This window comes from Crocuta crocuta, unplaced genomic scaffold, assembly GCF_008692635.1.
Source record: "Crocuta crocuta isolate KB4526 unplaced genomic scaffold, BGI_CrCroc_1.0 scaffold225, whole genome shotgun sequence".
NCBI classification, from domain to species: Eukaryota; Metazoa; Chordata; class Mammalia; order Carnivora; family Hyaenidae; genus Crocuta; species Crocuta crocuta.
This window is the reverse complement of record NW_027530408.1, coordinates 1,054,003-1,070,105: the sequence shown is the minus strand read 5'-3', so window position 1 is coordinate 1,070,105 and position 16,103 is coordinate 1,054,003. Positions and strand designations below refer to the sequence as shown.

At 52.3% G+C, this 16,103-nt stretch overlaps 1 protein-coding gene across 1 annotated transcript; it reads left to right on the top strand.

Annotated features, from left to right (window-relative positions):
- The first annotated feature begins 4,018 nt into the window (after positions 1-4,018).
- PHYHIP (phytanoyl-CoA 2-hydroxylase interacting protein) lies at positions 4,019-14,640 on the top strand. Its single transcript, XM_077766601.1, has 5 exons — positions 4,019-4,343; positions 7,874-8,067; positions 9,303-9,477; positions 11,330-11,447; positions 12,502-14,640. Exons 2-5 carry the CDS (start codon positions 7,903-7,905, stop codon positions 13,034-13,036), a joined length of 993 nt encoding a protein of 330 aa, XP_077622727.1. The 5' UTR covers positions 4,019-4,343; positions 7,874-7,902; the 3' UTR covers positions 13,037-14,640.
- Positions 14,641-16,103: the final 1,463 nt, after the last annotated feature.

Sequence of the window (16,103 nt, the reverse complement as noted above, 5' to 3'; positions counted from 1 at the left end):
CTTGCAGGAAGTGCCCAGTGGTATTCCATAGCTTCTACATTATGCTCATCCCCTCAGGTGTAACTCAGTGACTATTTCAGGACCATGGAGTCATCATATTAGTCTTTCCGCTTCTCATTTGGGCTGTGATTCTTTATTCATTGTTCTTGGTCTTTGTCCCTTCAAGTTCCTTTTGCCCCTCCAACATTTCATTAGTGTCTCTTCTATAGCTTTTCAGTGTACTTAAATATAATTCAGCATTTTCCCAGTCTTTTTAAAAAATTTTTTACGTCTTTATTTTATTTTGAGAGACAGAGACAGAGAGCGAGCAGGGGAGGGGCAGAGAGAGAGGGAGACACAGAATCTGAAGCAGACTCAAGGCTCTGAGCTGTCAGCTCAGAGCCCGACACAGGGCTCGAACCCACGAACTATGAGATCGTGACCTGAGCTGAAGTCGGACGCTTAACCAACTGAGCCACCCAGGTGCCCCAAGCATTTTCCCAGTCTTAAAACTGTTAAGTATTTAAGTAAAAAACAGCTAAAGCACTTTAAAAGTTGAAAGTAGTGAGGGTTGTAAGAGGTCTAAACATAATTTCAAAACAATAAAGTAAATAAGCACTGAGAAATCCACACAGTTCTTATAAATAGTCACTGCCCACTCCTGTCATTGCCAACACATGTCGACGAACAAAGTGGTTTTTATGAGCTGTCTGGATGTGTTTGCATTCATTGGCCCTTGAGATCTCCACATTTAGTTCAACCATGGGGAAATACACGTAAACATTTTCAGTCTTTAAAAGGCACAAATAATATTAAGACTGTAGATCTTTTTTCCCTAAGGCCTCTATCTATTGCCTCAGACTCTATTTGTTCTGTGTCCTACCATAAAGAAACCAGCCTTTGCGCTCAGGCCTGAATTTAAATCTAGTTTTACTTCTTTTGGACTGAGTCCCATTTCCCACCACCAGCCATTTCAAGATGAGATTGAAAGATCCACCTCGCAAGGTTGTTATGAGAATCCCATGCCTAGGGTCTTGGCGCTTAATAAATGCTTTTGTTATTATTGGAGTCATACTTTAGATATGCTATTAAATATGGAAACTTCCAAGTATGCACAGAAATGCCGAGAATAGCTTGTTGGACCTCCAAGGACCCAGCTTCAACAATTGTCTACCGATACCAATCTTGTTTCATCTTGTTTCACCCCTTTCCCCCTTGATTATTTTGAAATAGGTCACAGATATCATGTCACTCATCCATAAATATTATAGTAGATATCTCTGAAGGATACATTCTTTTTCAAAATAACCATAAAATAACATTATCAGAGTATCATTCCTAAAAACTATCAAATACCCCCTTAGTATTCAAATTGCTCAATTGTCACACAGGGTTTGTTTTTGAACAATTTAAGTCAGTATCCAAATAAGGTCCATACCCTTTAATATTTTATTGGAAATATAATTAAGGAATGGGAAGAGTTTTGCTGTAAGAATGTGCATTGTAGTGTTGTTTAGAATGAAGAAAAATAAAATAATCATAGAAGAGTAGGTGATTAGCTCCAAAAAAAAAGTGATGTGACCTGACAATAGAGCATACACAGAAATTTAAAACAATACTGTAGGGGCGCCTGGGTGGCTCAGTCAGTTAAGCGTCCAACTTCGGCTCAGGTTATTATCTCACGGTTCATGAGTTCGAGCCCCACATCAGGCTCTGTGCTGACAGTCAAAGCCTGGAGTCCCTTCTCTCTCTCTGCGCTCTCCCACTTGCACTCTTTCTCTCTCTCAAAAATAAATATTAAAAAAAAATTTTTTAAACTGATACTGTAGAAGGACTATGTATTGAACAGAAAAGGTATTGGTGAGTGAAAAAGGCAGGTTATAAAACAGTATTTATACTTTCTATTTTTGTTAATAAAATATATGTCTCACATGCCTATTTCTGAATGGTGGGGAAATGAACAATTTTAATTCTCTCCTAAATTTTAGAGTTAAAATTTCTCATTATTCAGTAGTGATCATGTATTACTTGTGTAATAAAAAGTCATTAAAAATGCAACAAAAGTGCATCTTGGTGGTTGCTTGGTTTCATACAGAGTTACTTATATTCGGCTTGTTAAGCTTCATTCTTACCATGCGCTTTCTCATGTGATCTGCAGAGAAGTCCTCAGAGGCAAGAAGAAGCAGAAACCCTGAAAGGCTTTGTGCTTTCACCTGATGCCAGCACACAGCTCCACAAAAGCTCATTCAGATGGCTATTGTTCGCGCTTGGGACACATGATCTCATGCAGTCTCCACGTGCCATCCTGGGAAGGTGGGAGGCAGAGGTGTGCTGGGGCTCATCTTCCTTTAAAGGGGAGAACCGAGTCACAGAGAACCCGACTTTTCCTCACACCACCCCTCGGGTTAGTTGTAGGGCTAGGTTTGGGTCCAGATGTCTGGTGCTGGTCATAGCCATGAGATTACGTTTTGCATCTCTTCGAAATTGCAACATTTCAGTGTAGGTGTGCAAGGGGCGGGCCTACTTCTGTTTGGCGAAGGGAGTGCTTAATCCTGTCTCAGTGTAACACACCACACTGCATTCTGTGGTTCAGGATCTGACCCAACTTGCTCAGGTTCTCCACACCCATTTAGGGAAGGATTGGCTTCTGCTTGTCTTTGCTTTCTGTGAAATATTCACGTTCTGTCCGTTGTCACCTCCTCTAACCTTAACTGCCTGCAAATGTCTGCAGCCCCCAGGTCCTGTGCACTCAGCTCATGCCAGGTTCTGTGGCACTCTGAAGCCCTCAGCCATGACCTGCGTGGTCTGTCTGCTGTCCCTGCACCAAGCCCTCCCCATTCCCACAAACGCTCCTGCTTCCGCGGTCTCCTCTTAGCCATGCTCCACCTGTATTCGAGCTGGTTCAGACTTCTTCTCTGAATCCTTATCTGTACCCTACAATTTAGTTGTATATTTCTTGTTCTCTATGTGCACCCTTTTCCCCTAAAAGACTGTGGGCTCCTTGCAGGCAAACATTGTCAATAACGAAGGCAATGATAACAGTTTTGATAGGTGCCTGTGTACCAGGCCCACAGCTCAGTGATTTACATAATTTCTCACTCAATGGTGACAGTATTTATAATCTCACTTGACAGATGAAGAAATCGAAGCTCTGAGAGGTTGAGTAACTAGTCCAAGGTCACCCAGCTAGAAAGTGAGAGAACAAGAATTTTAATCGTCTCTGTTTGATGGTAAAGCCCATGCTTTTCCACACAGCACACTCTTTGTCACTGTTGGTTGCTTGATTCAGATTTCTTGAGTGTTCTTCACAGTGGCGTCCCTGGGGTTTTCCTTTGGTGGTAGAAAAGCCTCCTGTCAATAAGAGAGCAGATAGTACTCTCCCTGGCCCAGATGGTTGGCTGGGATGAGAACACTCCAGGCTCTCTGTGTGTTCTTCCCACCCCCTTTCTTGCCTCTGCACACCCTTCACTGCCCAACAACTCTCTCTTGTACCTTTCCCCAGGGACACCTAAGCAGCCAGAGGACTCTCCCTAAATGATTGGGGATCCCTGGGACTGCAGGTCTGATATCTTTTGATAGAGTTGGTAAGAAAATGGAGGCATGGATCAGCCAAAGTCCCTGAGGAGAGAATCCAGACTGAAGACAGAACCAACCGCCTCCCACCCTCATAGACCCCATTTGGACCCTTTCCCTTCCCCCAGTCAGAACCCCTATTTAGGGGCTCCCAAGCCTTTGGGCTCAGCTCCACCCCTCTCCCAGCATCCTAAAGTTTGGGGGCTGCATTCAAGTGAGAGATTTCCAAGTAGGGGTGTGTTAGAGGGACTTCTTCTGAGGGCAGCTTGTCCTGGAAAAACAAGGAAAAAGTGGCAGCCACCGCTGCTATCTCTGAGGACATCAGGGTAGCTTCCTGGGAGACCTTGTGCCCTTTCCCCTCCCACCAGCCCAGGAGAGCGAGCGGCGCGATCAGGGACCGAGCTTGCTTATCGTCACCTGACGCTGGGCAGCCACTGATCCCATTGGTGGAGCCAGATTCGGTCTGGCTCTCTCGTTCTTTCTCGCCTTCTCTGCCTCTCTCTCTCCTCCACGCTGCTTTGATTTCGCTCTCGCCTCTCCTTGCGCTCGGCTGGGAACCTCGCCTCTCTGGGGGCAGCAGCAGTGCGCTGCGGAGCCGGCAGGAGCTGCCTGCCTGCGGGGCATGGAAGAAACCTCTTTGGCAGCCTCGAGAGGAGCGAGAGGAGCGAGCGAGCGCCGCTGTCTGTGACCCAGGCATCGCCGCTGCCCCTCTCCCTGGGGAGCACATCCACACAGAGGTCTCTCCCTTCTCTTCCTTCCAGGTCTTCCTCTGCAGAGCCGGGTGGCGCCAGGTGAGTGCCGTTTCTCCCCAGAGCATCCTGCTGTCAATTCTGAGAGAGACTCAGGTGGCAAGGGGCTAAGAGCTGAGGGCACCAGGGGCCTGCCACTGCCCACGGTAACCACCTGAATGGCTAGGGCCAACGACCTTGTCCCCCACTCCCCAGGGCCTTGGCAAAGAGGTTAACCCCCGGATCCAGTCCCCAGGGCACCATAGTCAGTCACCCCGTGACCATTCTGCTGCAGTCAGCGATGCCAACAGGGACAGTGGGGTGGGGAAAGATTTCCCTCTGGCTTGCGGGTGGCTTTTCTGGATGGGCATGGGCAAGGGGTATCCGTGTGTACGGCATGTATGCATGCTTGCGAGGAGCCTGGAGGTTTGCTTGCGTAGATAGTTCTGTATGTACACACTTAAGCTCATGTGTGGGTTTCCACTGCTGTGTGGCATGTTTAGGAACATACATTTCTTGTACACGTGAGGTATGTAGGGGGGGATCACTTATCTGAGTAGCCTCTGGGTTATGTGGGTGGGGGCAGTGTGAGGCAGTATATTTATGGGGTGGACATATCACTTGTCATGTGTGTGGGAGTACATGTTGAGGGAGGGAATGCATGCAACCAAAGCGTTTCTAAGTGGGGAGGGGCAACTCCAGAGCAGAAAGAGGTAGGCAGGTGGAGAGTGTGGGCAGAAGCTACTGTCTGTGGGCAGCCCCACATAGGTGTGCAAACCTGTCGGCATGGGAAGGATCAGGGCTGGCAGAGTGTGGCTAGAGACAAACCACATTTCCAGAGCCGGGGTCTTTGAGCCCGGAGAAGACTTGGGACAGAATCTCAGAATATGGGCAGAGGTTGACATGCGTGTGAATACACATGTGTGTTTAAGCAGGCATATGGGTTGCATGCCTTCTGTGGAGGTAGCACGTGCCTGTGGCTTTCTTTTCCCCCCAAATATAGCTTGTGAGAATGTGTGTCTGTACATGTGTGTGCGTGAGCCTGTGAACTTGAACATGTGTGGGTCTGTGTGGCGCTGACAGCTAGTAGAGGGAAAACTGTGGGACATTCTTAGAATGTGGAAGGTGGCGGAGGTACCTGAGTGCGTAGGTGAGTGCGTGGAATCAAGAATGTCCTAGGAGATGTGTGCAGCCTGTGTGCAGCAGGTGTGGGTGGGCACATTTGGTGCATGTGTTCGTGTATGAATACGTGTGTACGCATGCATGTTGGCCTGCCTATGTGTGGGTGTCTAAATGCTTGTCTTGGCCATGTGGGTGTTTCTCGGGTCCTGTCTCGACCTGCCCCTCATGCCCTGACCTTCCCCAGTCACCTGGACATGGAGAACTGGGGCTCACACCCAGCCTTGGTCCACCCTGGCTTTGCTGTTCTCCCGAGTGTCACTTACGACTCTCCCAAACTCGCATGGGGGAGTAATCTCAGCTTTTCTAAAACTGTAGAAAGGAAAGGGTGAGCCAGGTCCTGGAGACACCCCCCTGCAAAGATGGCTGCCCCGTCTCTGGGAGAGATGCTGAAGAGAGGACTACTGAGGCAGGAATAGGTGCCCACCCACGGGATGGGCATAGACTGAATTTCCTGAGGATGGGAGGGGGTGGCTCAGGCCCTTTCTAGGCTGGGAGTGTGTCTGTGTTGGTGTGTTGTGTTGATGCGTGTGTGTGTGTGCATGTGGGTGCGTGTGTGTGTCTCCCCCGGGGAGATTTTCACAGGGAGCCCAGAGGATAGCAACTCCCCAAGTCTCCACATCTGTCCCCATGAATTGCAAGCTGGTTTATTACCATCCAGTTGTTTACCAATCCTATTCTGCTTTATTTTTGGGTGGACCTGGTAGCACCCCCATGCTTGTTTGCCATAGGATTCTCTGTGCACAAGCCACCGGCATTTGGCTGGACTTCACAACAGGCAGGCTCATGCTTTAGGGTAGGAAGCTCAAATGAAACAAGGGCTCAGGGGACAACCTGGAATAGGTAAAAGCCATCACCCATATTCTTCACCCTGTGCCTGCCACTCAGGCAGCCCACAGATGAATTTAGAGGTACCAGGCTCCACAGCAGGCTTAATTGACAGGAGAGTGTGGGTTGGATCTTTTGGAAGCTATAAATAGAAGTACCTGCTTTCGAAGGCACAAGGTACCCTCACCCTTAGCGCCTGGGCAAAGAGAAGAGAAGAAGCAGAGGGGAGAAAAGGAAACCACATTCCAGAAAGCTGAGGTGTGCTTGGACGGGGCTTGAGAAAGAACCAGGAAAGCATGAGCTCCACTGGGCGTTAAGCAAATGCCCGGGAGCAAGTCCAACCCACGTTCATGTTCTTGTCCCAGAGACAGTCCCTCCCCTCTCCCTCCCCCTTCTCCACCCTGTTCCCCAGACATTGTGAGCCAGGCCATAGTCAAGGACAGAGCTCTTCCTAGTGAAGGCACAGGTGAGTGACCGTGCTATGGTCCTTTCATACCTGGAAGAGCAGCCTGGGTAGAAGAAAGGTGAGAGGAGAGGAAGGTGAGAAAAAACGCAGTTACGTGAAAGGGAAGGATAGAAGGAAGAAAATTAAATAGCAATAAAACCATGTGCACCTATGCATATACGCATGCCACACAGGTCACACGCACACACACATGCATACATGAGGGGACACAACCTTGGCTTAATGATAAAGAGTTTGAGGTCTGGAGTCAGACATGAATTCAAATCATTTTCTAGGATGCGCGACCTTCCGCAACTTAGTACCCCTCCCCTCAGTTAACTCATCTGTAAAATGGGGATGGGGCGCCTGAGTGGCTCAGTCAGTTAAGCGGCCGACTCTTTATCTCAGGGGCTTGAGTTCAAACCCCGCATTGGGCTCTGTGCTGGGCGTGAAGCCTGCTTAAAAAATAAAATAAAATAAATAAAATAAAACAGGGATGATAAGAGTACCTACTATTGTGAGGTTTGCATGAAATGATGCTTCTGCAGTTACTACCACATAGTCAGCCTGCAGTAGATGTCAAAGGTAAATCAAATCATTTAAACAAGTCAAGCAACAGAGGATTGGCTAAAAGGAAAGAGTGATAGTTGAGAAGTTATGGGTGGAAGAGGAGCTGTGGCCCATGCTGCCCCCTCCCGCCACCAATGTATCCAAGTGCATCTCTGTGGCACTGGTCTCCTCCGTGGGTGCTTCCTGTCGCTCCTACGCCTCATACAGCTCTCTCCACCCCCACCCCTTTCTCTTTTCACGCCTGCTGGCTGAGGCCCCCCCTCCTCGGCTCCATCTGCTGCAAATCTGTCCTGCCTGGCGTTTGCAGCATTCCCACTGCCTTTGCCACCTGTCAGGTGCCGTCTGCTCTGCAGACCCCTCTGAGGAGAGCCAAGAGCCCCCTGCAGGGGACACCGCACCCCATCTTTGGTCTTACCCCTCCATCTTTCCATGCAATCTTCCCAACAGATTGGATGAGGTAGGTGTAATCAGTGGATTCCCAAGGTCCCAATTTGCAAGGGATGCTGAGAGCAAGACATTCCAGAAAATTCGATGTTGGGGAGGAAGGTGCTAATTCTTCCTCTCCCGTCAGTCTCCACTGGAGCCAAGCCGCAGGGGAGCATGGAGCTGCTGTCCACGCCCCACAGCATTGAAGTCAACAACATCACCTGTGACTCCTTTCGCATCTCCTGGGCCATGGAGAACAGTGACCTGGAAAGGGTCACCCATTACTTCATTGATCTTAATAAGAAGGAGAATAAGAACTCCAACAAGTTCAAGCACCGGGTGAGTGGAAGGTGTGCAGAGGGCTTCTTGTTTACACCCCTCCTTGAAGGAGGCAGGGTGATGGAACGCGTGTGGACGATCGCTGAGAATCAGAGAAGCCTGGTTCAGACTATCCTGTGTAATCTTAGGAAAGATCTTTAGCCTCTCTGAGCCCAAGTTCCTTCACTGGTAAAAAGGGCATAATAATGCCAGCCCCCACAGGTTTGTGAGAGGCTTCGGTGAGGTAATGTTTGCGTGGTGTCTGGCTTGGGGCTCAGACACTGTGAACACTATTATCGACATCATGACTGGGCTTCAGAGGGGTCAGGAAAACCTGGAGGGGGCCACAGACATCACACCTGAGGCTGACATCTCAGGGTCTGACAAAGCCCCTGACTCAGAAAGCAGCTTTGTTGTTTTGTTGTCAACTTATGTGGGCCTGCGTGGGCGACACAGGCCCTGGGCAGGGGTGGGGCCCTTTGCTTGGTCCTCAATGACTCCTCTTAGGCCCCTGTGATCCTCTTTGGCCCTGGCTGTCTGGACTATTGGTGGCTGGGTTTAGGAAAGGAACATGAGAGAGTCCTCCACTGGCTGGGGTGTCCTTTCCCTGGGTCAGAGCGGTGTGGGAGTGGGCGGGAGGAAGGCTCCCACCTTCTCGAGCTGGCAGAGATGAAGGGGGAAGAGTGAGGTGGGAAGGAGCTGGTTCCCACGACGACTGTATCATGTGGGTTACTCACCCTCTCTCTCTTTGGAACTGGCTCTCCCGATCTGGGTGTCTTTTGGCAGGCCAGTTGCCACGGTGACGTGAATGTTCAACACCACCCCCTTAACCCTCCCCCCCAAAGAATAAGGATATTTTCCCTTCCTCCCTGGCTCTCAGCATTTGCCGTTGCCGTGGAGACGGCACTGCAGTGTGCAGAGCTCTCGAAGTCTCCCTCGAAAACGGAGGTCTTGCCGCCCTCAACTTTTCGGCCTCCACCCCTGTGGCCTTTCTCCCTAGTTCCCAAGAGGATGGGCATCAGGGGACATTGATGAGGGGTGGAGGTTGGGGGGTATCTGTATGGCCTTCCCAATGGCCACTGCTTGCTTCCTCAGGAAAGTGGTGGCCAGGGCACCGAGCCATTGAATCTTGGAGATTTTGGCCCTCCTCAGGCAGCACAGGGGCCATCCAGGGAGTATGAGTTCTGGCAGAACACCAAGATTGGGCGTGACCCCCAGTTTGACTCTTGGCTCTCTGTCTGCATCCCATTTCTCAGGATGTCCCCACCAAGCTTGTGGCCAAGGCCGTCCCACTGCCCATGACAGTGAGAGGCCACTGGTTCCTGAGCCCCCGCACGGAGTACAGCGTAGCCGTGCAGACCGCCGTGAAGCAGAGTGACGGAGAGTACCTGGTGTCCGGCTGGAGTGAGACGGTCGAGTTCTGCACTGGGGGTGAGGTCCTGCTGGGACATATGATCTTGCTCCAGCACACACTTAGGAACACCTGCCGTATACAGGCACCACGCTCAGGCTGTCAGGGAGATACACATGGATGAGACTCGTCCCGCCCCCAACAAGCCTGCAGTCTAACACAGGGGCCAGACTCGAGCACTGCTAATTGTGTTGACAATACCACTTCCTACAGGGATGGAGTTACTTTGCTGGCTTGGGGCAAGCATAGTTTTTTGAATTGTGGCAAAAAACACACAAGCACAAAATTTCCCATTTTAACCATTGTTAAATGTATAGTTCAGCAGTATTCAGTCCGTTCACACTGGTGTGTGACCGGCCTCCAGAGCTTTTTCAACTTCCCAAACTGAAAGTCTATCCGCATTAAACAGCAGCTCCCCCTTCCCTCCTCACTTCAGGTCCCAGCAACCATCATTCCACTTTCTGTCTCTGTAAATTTGACTACTGTTGGTACTTCATGTGAGGGGAATCACACAGTATTTGTCCTTCTGTGACTGGCTTATTTTGCTCTACATAATGCCCTCAAGATTCATCCATGTTGAGCATGTGTCAAAATACCCTTCCTCCTTAAGGCTGAATAATAGTATGTATGGACCACATTGTTTATCCATCGTCAATAGATGGATATTCAGTAGGTAATCACATTTGCTCGTCTTGAGGCTCCACATAGCCTGGGAAAATGACCCCTATTCCGTGGTCCTGCAAACCTCTCCCCAGAATTCAGTTGGCAAATTCCAGCATGAACAAACACCAGGCTTATGTGTACTTGGTCGTAGATGACCCGCGATCTGCCCCACAATATTCCATTCCTTTGGTGTCCACAGTGAGAACTGCTCCAGATCTCTCTCTGTCACAAGAAAGAGGCAGGGAACATTCTTAGCCCCGGGCCTCTGAAGCTGCTGGCTCCATCCTCTGCCAAGGTCTATGCCCCAAGTCTCCTTGACGTGCCATTCTCTTTTGAGTGGTGCTTTTTCTTAACTCTGCTGCAAAACCCCACTCTCTGGAGGTGCTCCCACTCCTTGCAGGGAAAGCCTCTTGGTTTACCCCAGAACTCCACACGTAGTGGGAGTTTAATTCAAACCAGGGAGCTGGGGATGGCTGCAGTCCAGTCCATGCTACTCTTGCCAAACCCAGCACCCTGGCCAGGGCTGCATCAGCAAGGAGGAAAGGGCACCTTTTTCTAATTTGTACAAAGGCTCTGTCTTGGCTAGCAGCAGCCCTGCCTGGGCCCCAGGGCCCCAGACTCTGATCCTGGCCCTGGGAGGTGTCTAATCTTATCATCCTGTTTCCAGCCTTCCCTGCTTCGCCTGGGGTGTGGAAGCAGTCACTGCCTCAGACCCTGGTCCGGCTAAACCTTCACTTCAGGGCTCTATGGTCTCATCATGAGCCCCCACCTGTAATTTCCACTGGCTTCTACAGCCTCCTAGTGGGTTTGGGGCCTCCCTAGGGGACCTCAAATCTCTTCTCTCTTCCCTCTCCATCCTTCCTTTGCTTGCTGGTCCTCTTCCAATGGGGATGGCCAGTGATTACATACAGCTCCTCGGGCCCCCAGCATGATTGTCTAACTGGGCAGCCCCTACCCCTTTCTGACTCAGAGATCTGAGCCTCTGGCAATGAGGGTGCAGAGATGATGAGGACAAACAGCATCCAGCTGTCCATGTTCCCAGCTGGGCCACCTGACCTGTTCCTGTGTGGTCCAAGGTGCTGCGACTGTTTGGTATCTCCTGTTGCTCTGAGGACAGACGTGTGCTAACGTTCAATGTACACGGTGGGTGAATGTGGGAGGCTGTGATGCCCAGCCTGGCCCTGAGCTTACCAGCCTGAATTCTTGCAGATTATGCCAAGGAACACCTGGCCCAGTTGCAGGAGAAGGCTGAGCAGATCGCAGGCCGCATGCTCCGCTTCTCTGTCTTCTACCGCAACCACCACAAGGAGTACTTCCAGCACGCCAGGTACAGCATGGCCCCTAGCAGGGCCTGGGTCTCTCCTTCCTCCCCTGGCTCTGCTTTGCCCACACAGCCCTGGCTGTCTGACACCACCCCCACCTTGTCATTGTCAGACCAGAGTCCCCATGGTGTCTTCTCACAAGCTGGCTCTGAGGGGAGGGCTGGCTGTTTGGGATTGGGCTCCAGGGAAGGAGAAGGCTGTCCTTGGGATGGGGCTGCCTGGGGGAGTCATGCTAACTGGCCTGGGTGAACGAGATCTTGGGTTTGCTCCTCCTTTGGGACAGTTCCTTTCATTGGGTTCTAATGCCAAGGGTCAGCCATCTCTCCAGTTCAAGCCCTGGGTCCCAGGGGGAGATGGTGAGGGAAGCACAGAGGCCAGTTTGAGCTCCTCTTTCAGCAAGTGAGAAAGAGTCAGAAAGCACTCATATGTGCTAGGATATAAAGATGAATAAAGGCAGAGTCCCCCCCCCTCTTGAAAACCTCAGAGTCTATCAGGGGGACAGTACAGACAGAAGGAATGTAATGAATATGTGTAATTGTTGAGTACCTGATGCTCCTGGAAGATTTTGGAGAGCAGGGGATACCTATGCTGGGCCTTGATGGATGATTAGGAATTTGCCAGGCTAGGTGGAAGGAGGTGGGAAAGGCAGTCCAGGCAGAGGGAAGAGCACTGCAAACGGACAAAGGCAGGAAAGTTGGGGTTCACATGTGGCTGGAGGATGTTACCTGTGGATGCAGGGGTGGTGGGAGATGGGGTTAGAAAGGCCAGATCAAGATGGGCTTGCTTTTCATGAAAGTCCCACTAAAGGGTTTTAAACTGGGCAGTAGTAGGTTCAGACGTCTCCTCTGAGAAGGAGTAGGTTGCATCAGCCCTTCTCCCGGGCTCTCCCTGATCTCGCATTCTGGAATGTTCTATTTGTGACTGATGGAGGCGGCAGTGGGTGGGAGAGCTGGGTGCTGCGCTGGCTCCCTTCTCAACCACACACAGCAGCCAAGCCTCAGCCCAGCTAACCAGCGGCATTTTCTCTTCCCTTTGGCATTTTCCCTGGGGTGTGGGTAGGACCCACTGTGGGAACATGCTGCAGCCCTACCTGAAGGACAACAGCGGCAGCCATGGCTCCCCAACCAGCGGCATGCTCCACGGCGTCTTCTTCAGCTGCAACACAGAGTTCAACACAGGCCAGCCGCCTCAGGACTCCCCCTACGGCCGCTGGCGCTTCCAGATCCCTGCCCAGCGCCTTTTCAACCCCAGCACCAACCTCTACTTTGCGGACTTCTACTGTATGTACACAGCTTACCACTATGCCATCCTGGTGCTGGCCCCCAAGGGCTCCCTGGGGGACCGCTTCTGCCGTGACCGCCTGCCCCTCCTGGACATTGCCTGCAACAAGTTCCTGACCTGCAGCGTGGAGGATGGGGAGCTGATCTTCCGCCATGCCCAGGACCTCATCCTGGAGATCATCTATACCGAGCCCGTCGACCTGTCCCTGGGCACCCTGGGGGAGATTAGCGGGCACCAGCTCATGAGCCTGTCCACTGCTGACGCCAAGAAAGACCCCAGCTGCAAGACCTGCAACATCAGCGTGGGCCGCTAGGGACTCCTGGGGAGCTGGGGGGCTAGGGAGAGACGACAGGCAGGGTGGCGATGTGGCGTTGGTTCAGGGAGCTGGCTTTCTCTCCCCTGTCCCCGGCTCCCTCCACGCCACCGCCTCCCCCTTCCCCAACCCGCAGGCGTTCGAGGCAACAGAGGGTGGTCCCCTTGGTAAGCAAGGCGTATTCAACTTCTGGCTGACTTATAAAGGCTTCTTAGCCTGGATAGGTTGGTGGAAGAAGGGTAGATTTCTGGAGATTTTCCCCATTCCCGGTTTCCCCGTCCTGCTGATTCTTGCTTCATTCCGGCCTACACTTAACAGAGACTCGCAGCCTGGGGGCTTTCGCTGAGCAGCCCACCCTGGCCAAAGCCAAGTGTAGCTTGCCCGCCCCAAGAGGCGCAGCAGAGAGTTGCGGGGTGCTCCTCTTTAGCCCCGCCCACCCCACTCAGGGCCAACCACAGAATGCCCCTCCCCGCTCTGCTGGGCCGGGGACCTCCCACTCCAGGCCCGGCCCTTTCCCTCTATACATAGTCTCTTGCACCGCTCTGCCCCCCAGCTGCACCTTGACTCCCAGCACCCTCTTCCTGCATGGGGAGAGCTGTCCCTTCCTTTCTCCACCTGCCCTCTAGAAAGGGGCCCTCTTTTTCCTCTTGGCTTTTTGGGGGCTCCGGGCTGTTGGGACTTTTCCTTTCTTACCTGGAGATGATATATACCCCAGCATACCTTCTCCCTTGCTCGGGGCACTGAGGTCTGGTTCCCCCAATGGCAGCCACTGGGGTTGAGGAGGGGGAAAGAGACCCCTGAGACCCAGAGGTACCCCTTTTAGGCCAGGAGTGGGCAGCCTCACGCCCCAAGGGGACCCAGTGTGGAACTAGAATTGAGGGCTTTCCCTAAGAGCCCTGGCACCCTGCCTGACTGTGTGCTTTGCTCGCTCGCTCTCTTTGCCATGGTGCCGTGACTGCACTGTGCCTGTGTGTGACCAGGACTGTGGCTTCCTTGCCACCGCACCTCACACCCCACCCACTGGCACTGTCCGCTCCCCACTGCGAACCAGTTGGCAGAGAGCACCTTCCCTGGGGAGTTCTTGATGATGTCTTCCTGGGCCTCCCAGCATTTTTGCCAATTTCCTACTTTTGTACGGGTCATGAGGGTGGTGAGGGTGGACCCCGGAGATAAGCGGACCAGGTCAGGGGGCGGTCAGGTAGAGGTGTGGATGGAGGCGGCTAGCTGTTTGGGGGATAATGGAGGTGATGTCAGGCAGAGGACAACAGCCCCCACAGTGACAGCCGGATTTCTGTGATGAAGTACAGAAGGGGCCAGCAGGCCAACAAGGCCATATCTCAGTAAGGGCACAGGTGGGACAGCTGGTTGCCTCTTGTGTAGCCACAGGGAGTGGTGTGGTCAGCTGTCTCTGTGGCACAGAGCAGGTCTGGGGGCCCTGGGAGATGCATGGAGGAGAGGATATGGGCCCCCAGGCCTCTCCCCCCTCTGCTGACAGCATTGCTGTGGGGGCGGTCCACTGCTCTCCCCTGGCCCTGTGTCTGTCCTGAGCTGGGGGCACACCCGCCTGTGTTGTGCTTGCATCAATAAACCACCATGGCCTGAGAGCCCTGACTCTCTTTGGGCTCTGGGAGGGGTAGTTCTGGCTAGGCAAGTTGCACAAGCACAGAGGAACTCAAATGGGGATGCCCCCCAGGACAAGACATCTGGAACTGTCTCCAAGGGTGTTCCAAATCTTGCTGTGGGAGGCAGAGTTCAGAGAGCAGAGCCATATCTCTAGCTCGGATGGGGCTTTGAAGGGCTTTTGGTACTTACGAGCTTGCACTTTGCAGAAGGGGAAACTGAGGCTTCTTAGAGGAGAATCTGTAGCAGTCTGGAGACCTAACCAAGGTCCCCTGTTTGGAACCCTTCCCAATGCAGCAGCCTGACACTGCATCAACCCCAGATGCTACTGAATTTCCCTCCCCCAGAGCCCAAATGTCCCCTCCCCAGCAGGGCTCCTCATTTGTAGATCTGAGTCACCTCTGCGTCTATTATTATGGACTTATTAAAATGATCCTCTGCTAGAGTAGGAAAGCTCCAGAAAAATTAGAGTCACCTCGCTGACACTGCCTGGGCTCAGGGCCAAATGAACGTGTATGTGTCATCCAGAGCTTGGGACACAGCCTCCTTGGGCTAGGGGATAGCTGAAGGGCAAACGACCACTTCCTGAGAGCCGATTATGGGCCAGGCATCCGGCCAGGTGCTTTCACACGCATCAGCTCATGTAGTCTTCACAACGGCTCTGTGCTGTAGTATTCCCATTTAATAGATGAAGAAACAAGGCACAAAGAAGTTAAAAGGCTTGCCAGGTAGGCGACAGTGCCTAGATTTGATTCAGAGACTGGAATCTTCCCATCGCGCTTTCCTGTCTTCTCTCGCGTATGCCAGGGGCCACGTGGGCAGTAAGACATGGGCAGGCCCATCTGAATACGTGGCCCTCTCAAGGGTCTCCTCCACATGTCTCCTGGCTAACCAACGCTGCACCTCCATCCCGAATAACACCAGGGGGGGCTGTAGAGTCACAAATGCCAAGGAGCCTTCTTTTAAAGTAGTGGGCAGCACCAGTGTCCAGAATTCCACAGATGGGGAGTGACTTCCAGGGTCCATCCTTCCGCCTCTGGTCAGGACACCCCCACCCCACCCCAGAGGGGTTCTCAGAATCCTCCAGAAGTGCAGGCTTTCGTCTTCCTTTTGTGAACCCTCTGGGTTTCTTAGGGAAGGATTGGCTCCCAGTGTCTTCTTAGTGGGGGATGAAGGCAGCCAACTGAGGTGGGGGTGGGGCCACACACAGGTTTCTCCAGAGAGCCTGCTTCTCCTTCCTCTCTCCAGATGGCCGCTCTCTGGCACACCGCCAGCCCTCTGCTGCTCGAGGCACTCATCAGAGCTGGGTCAGGGCACTCGCTGGAATCTGCCCTGGGGTCCCTTCTGGCCTGTGTCTCTCTAATCCGACCTGGTAGAGGGAAAAGAGGTCTACGTGCGAATAGGCGCGCACGCTCACACACACACACACACCACCTCCCTATGCTGG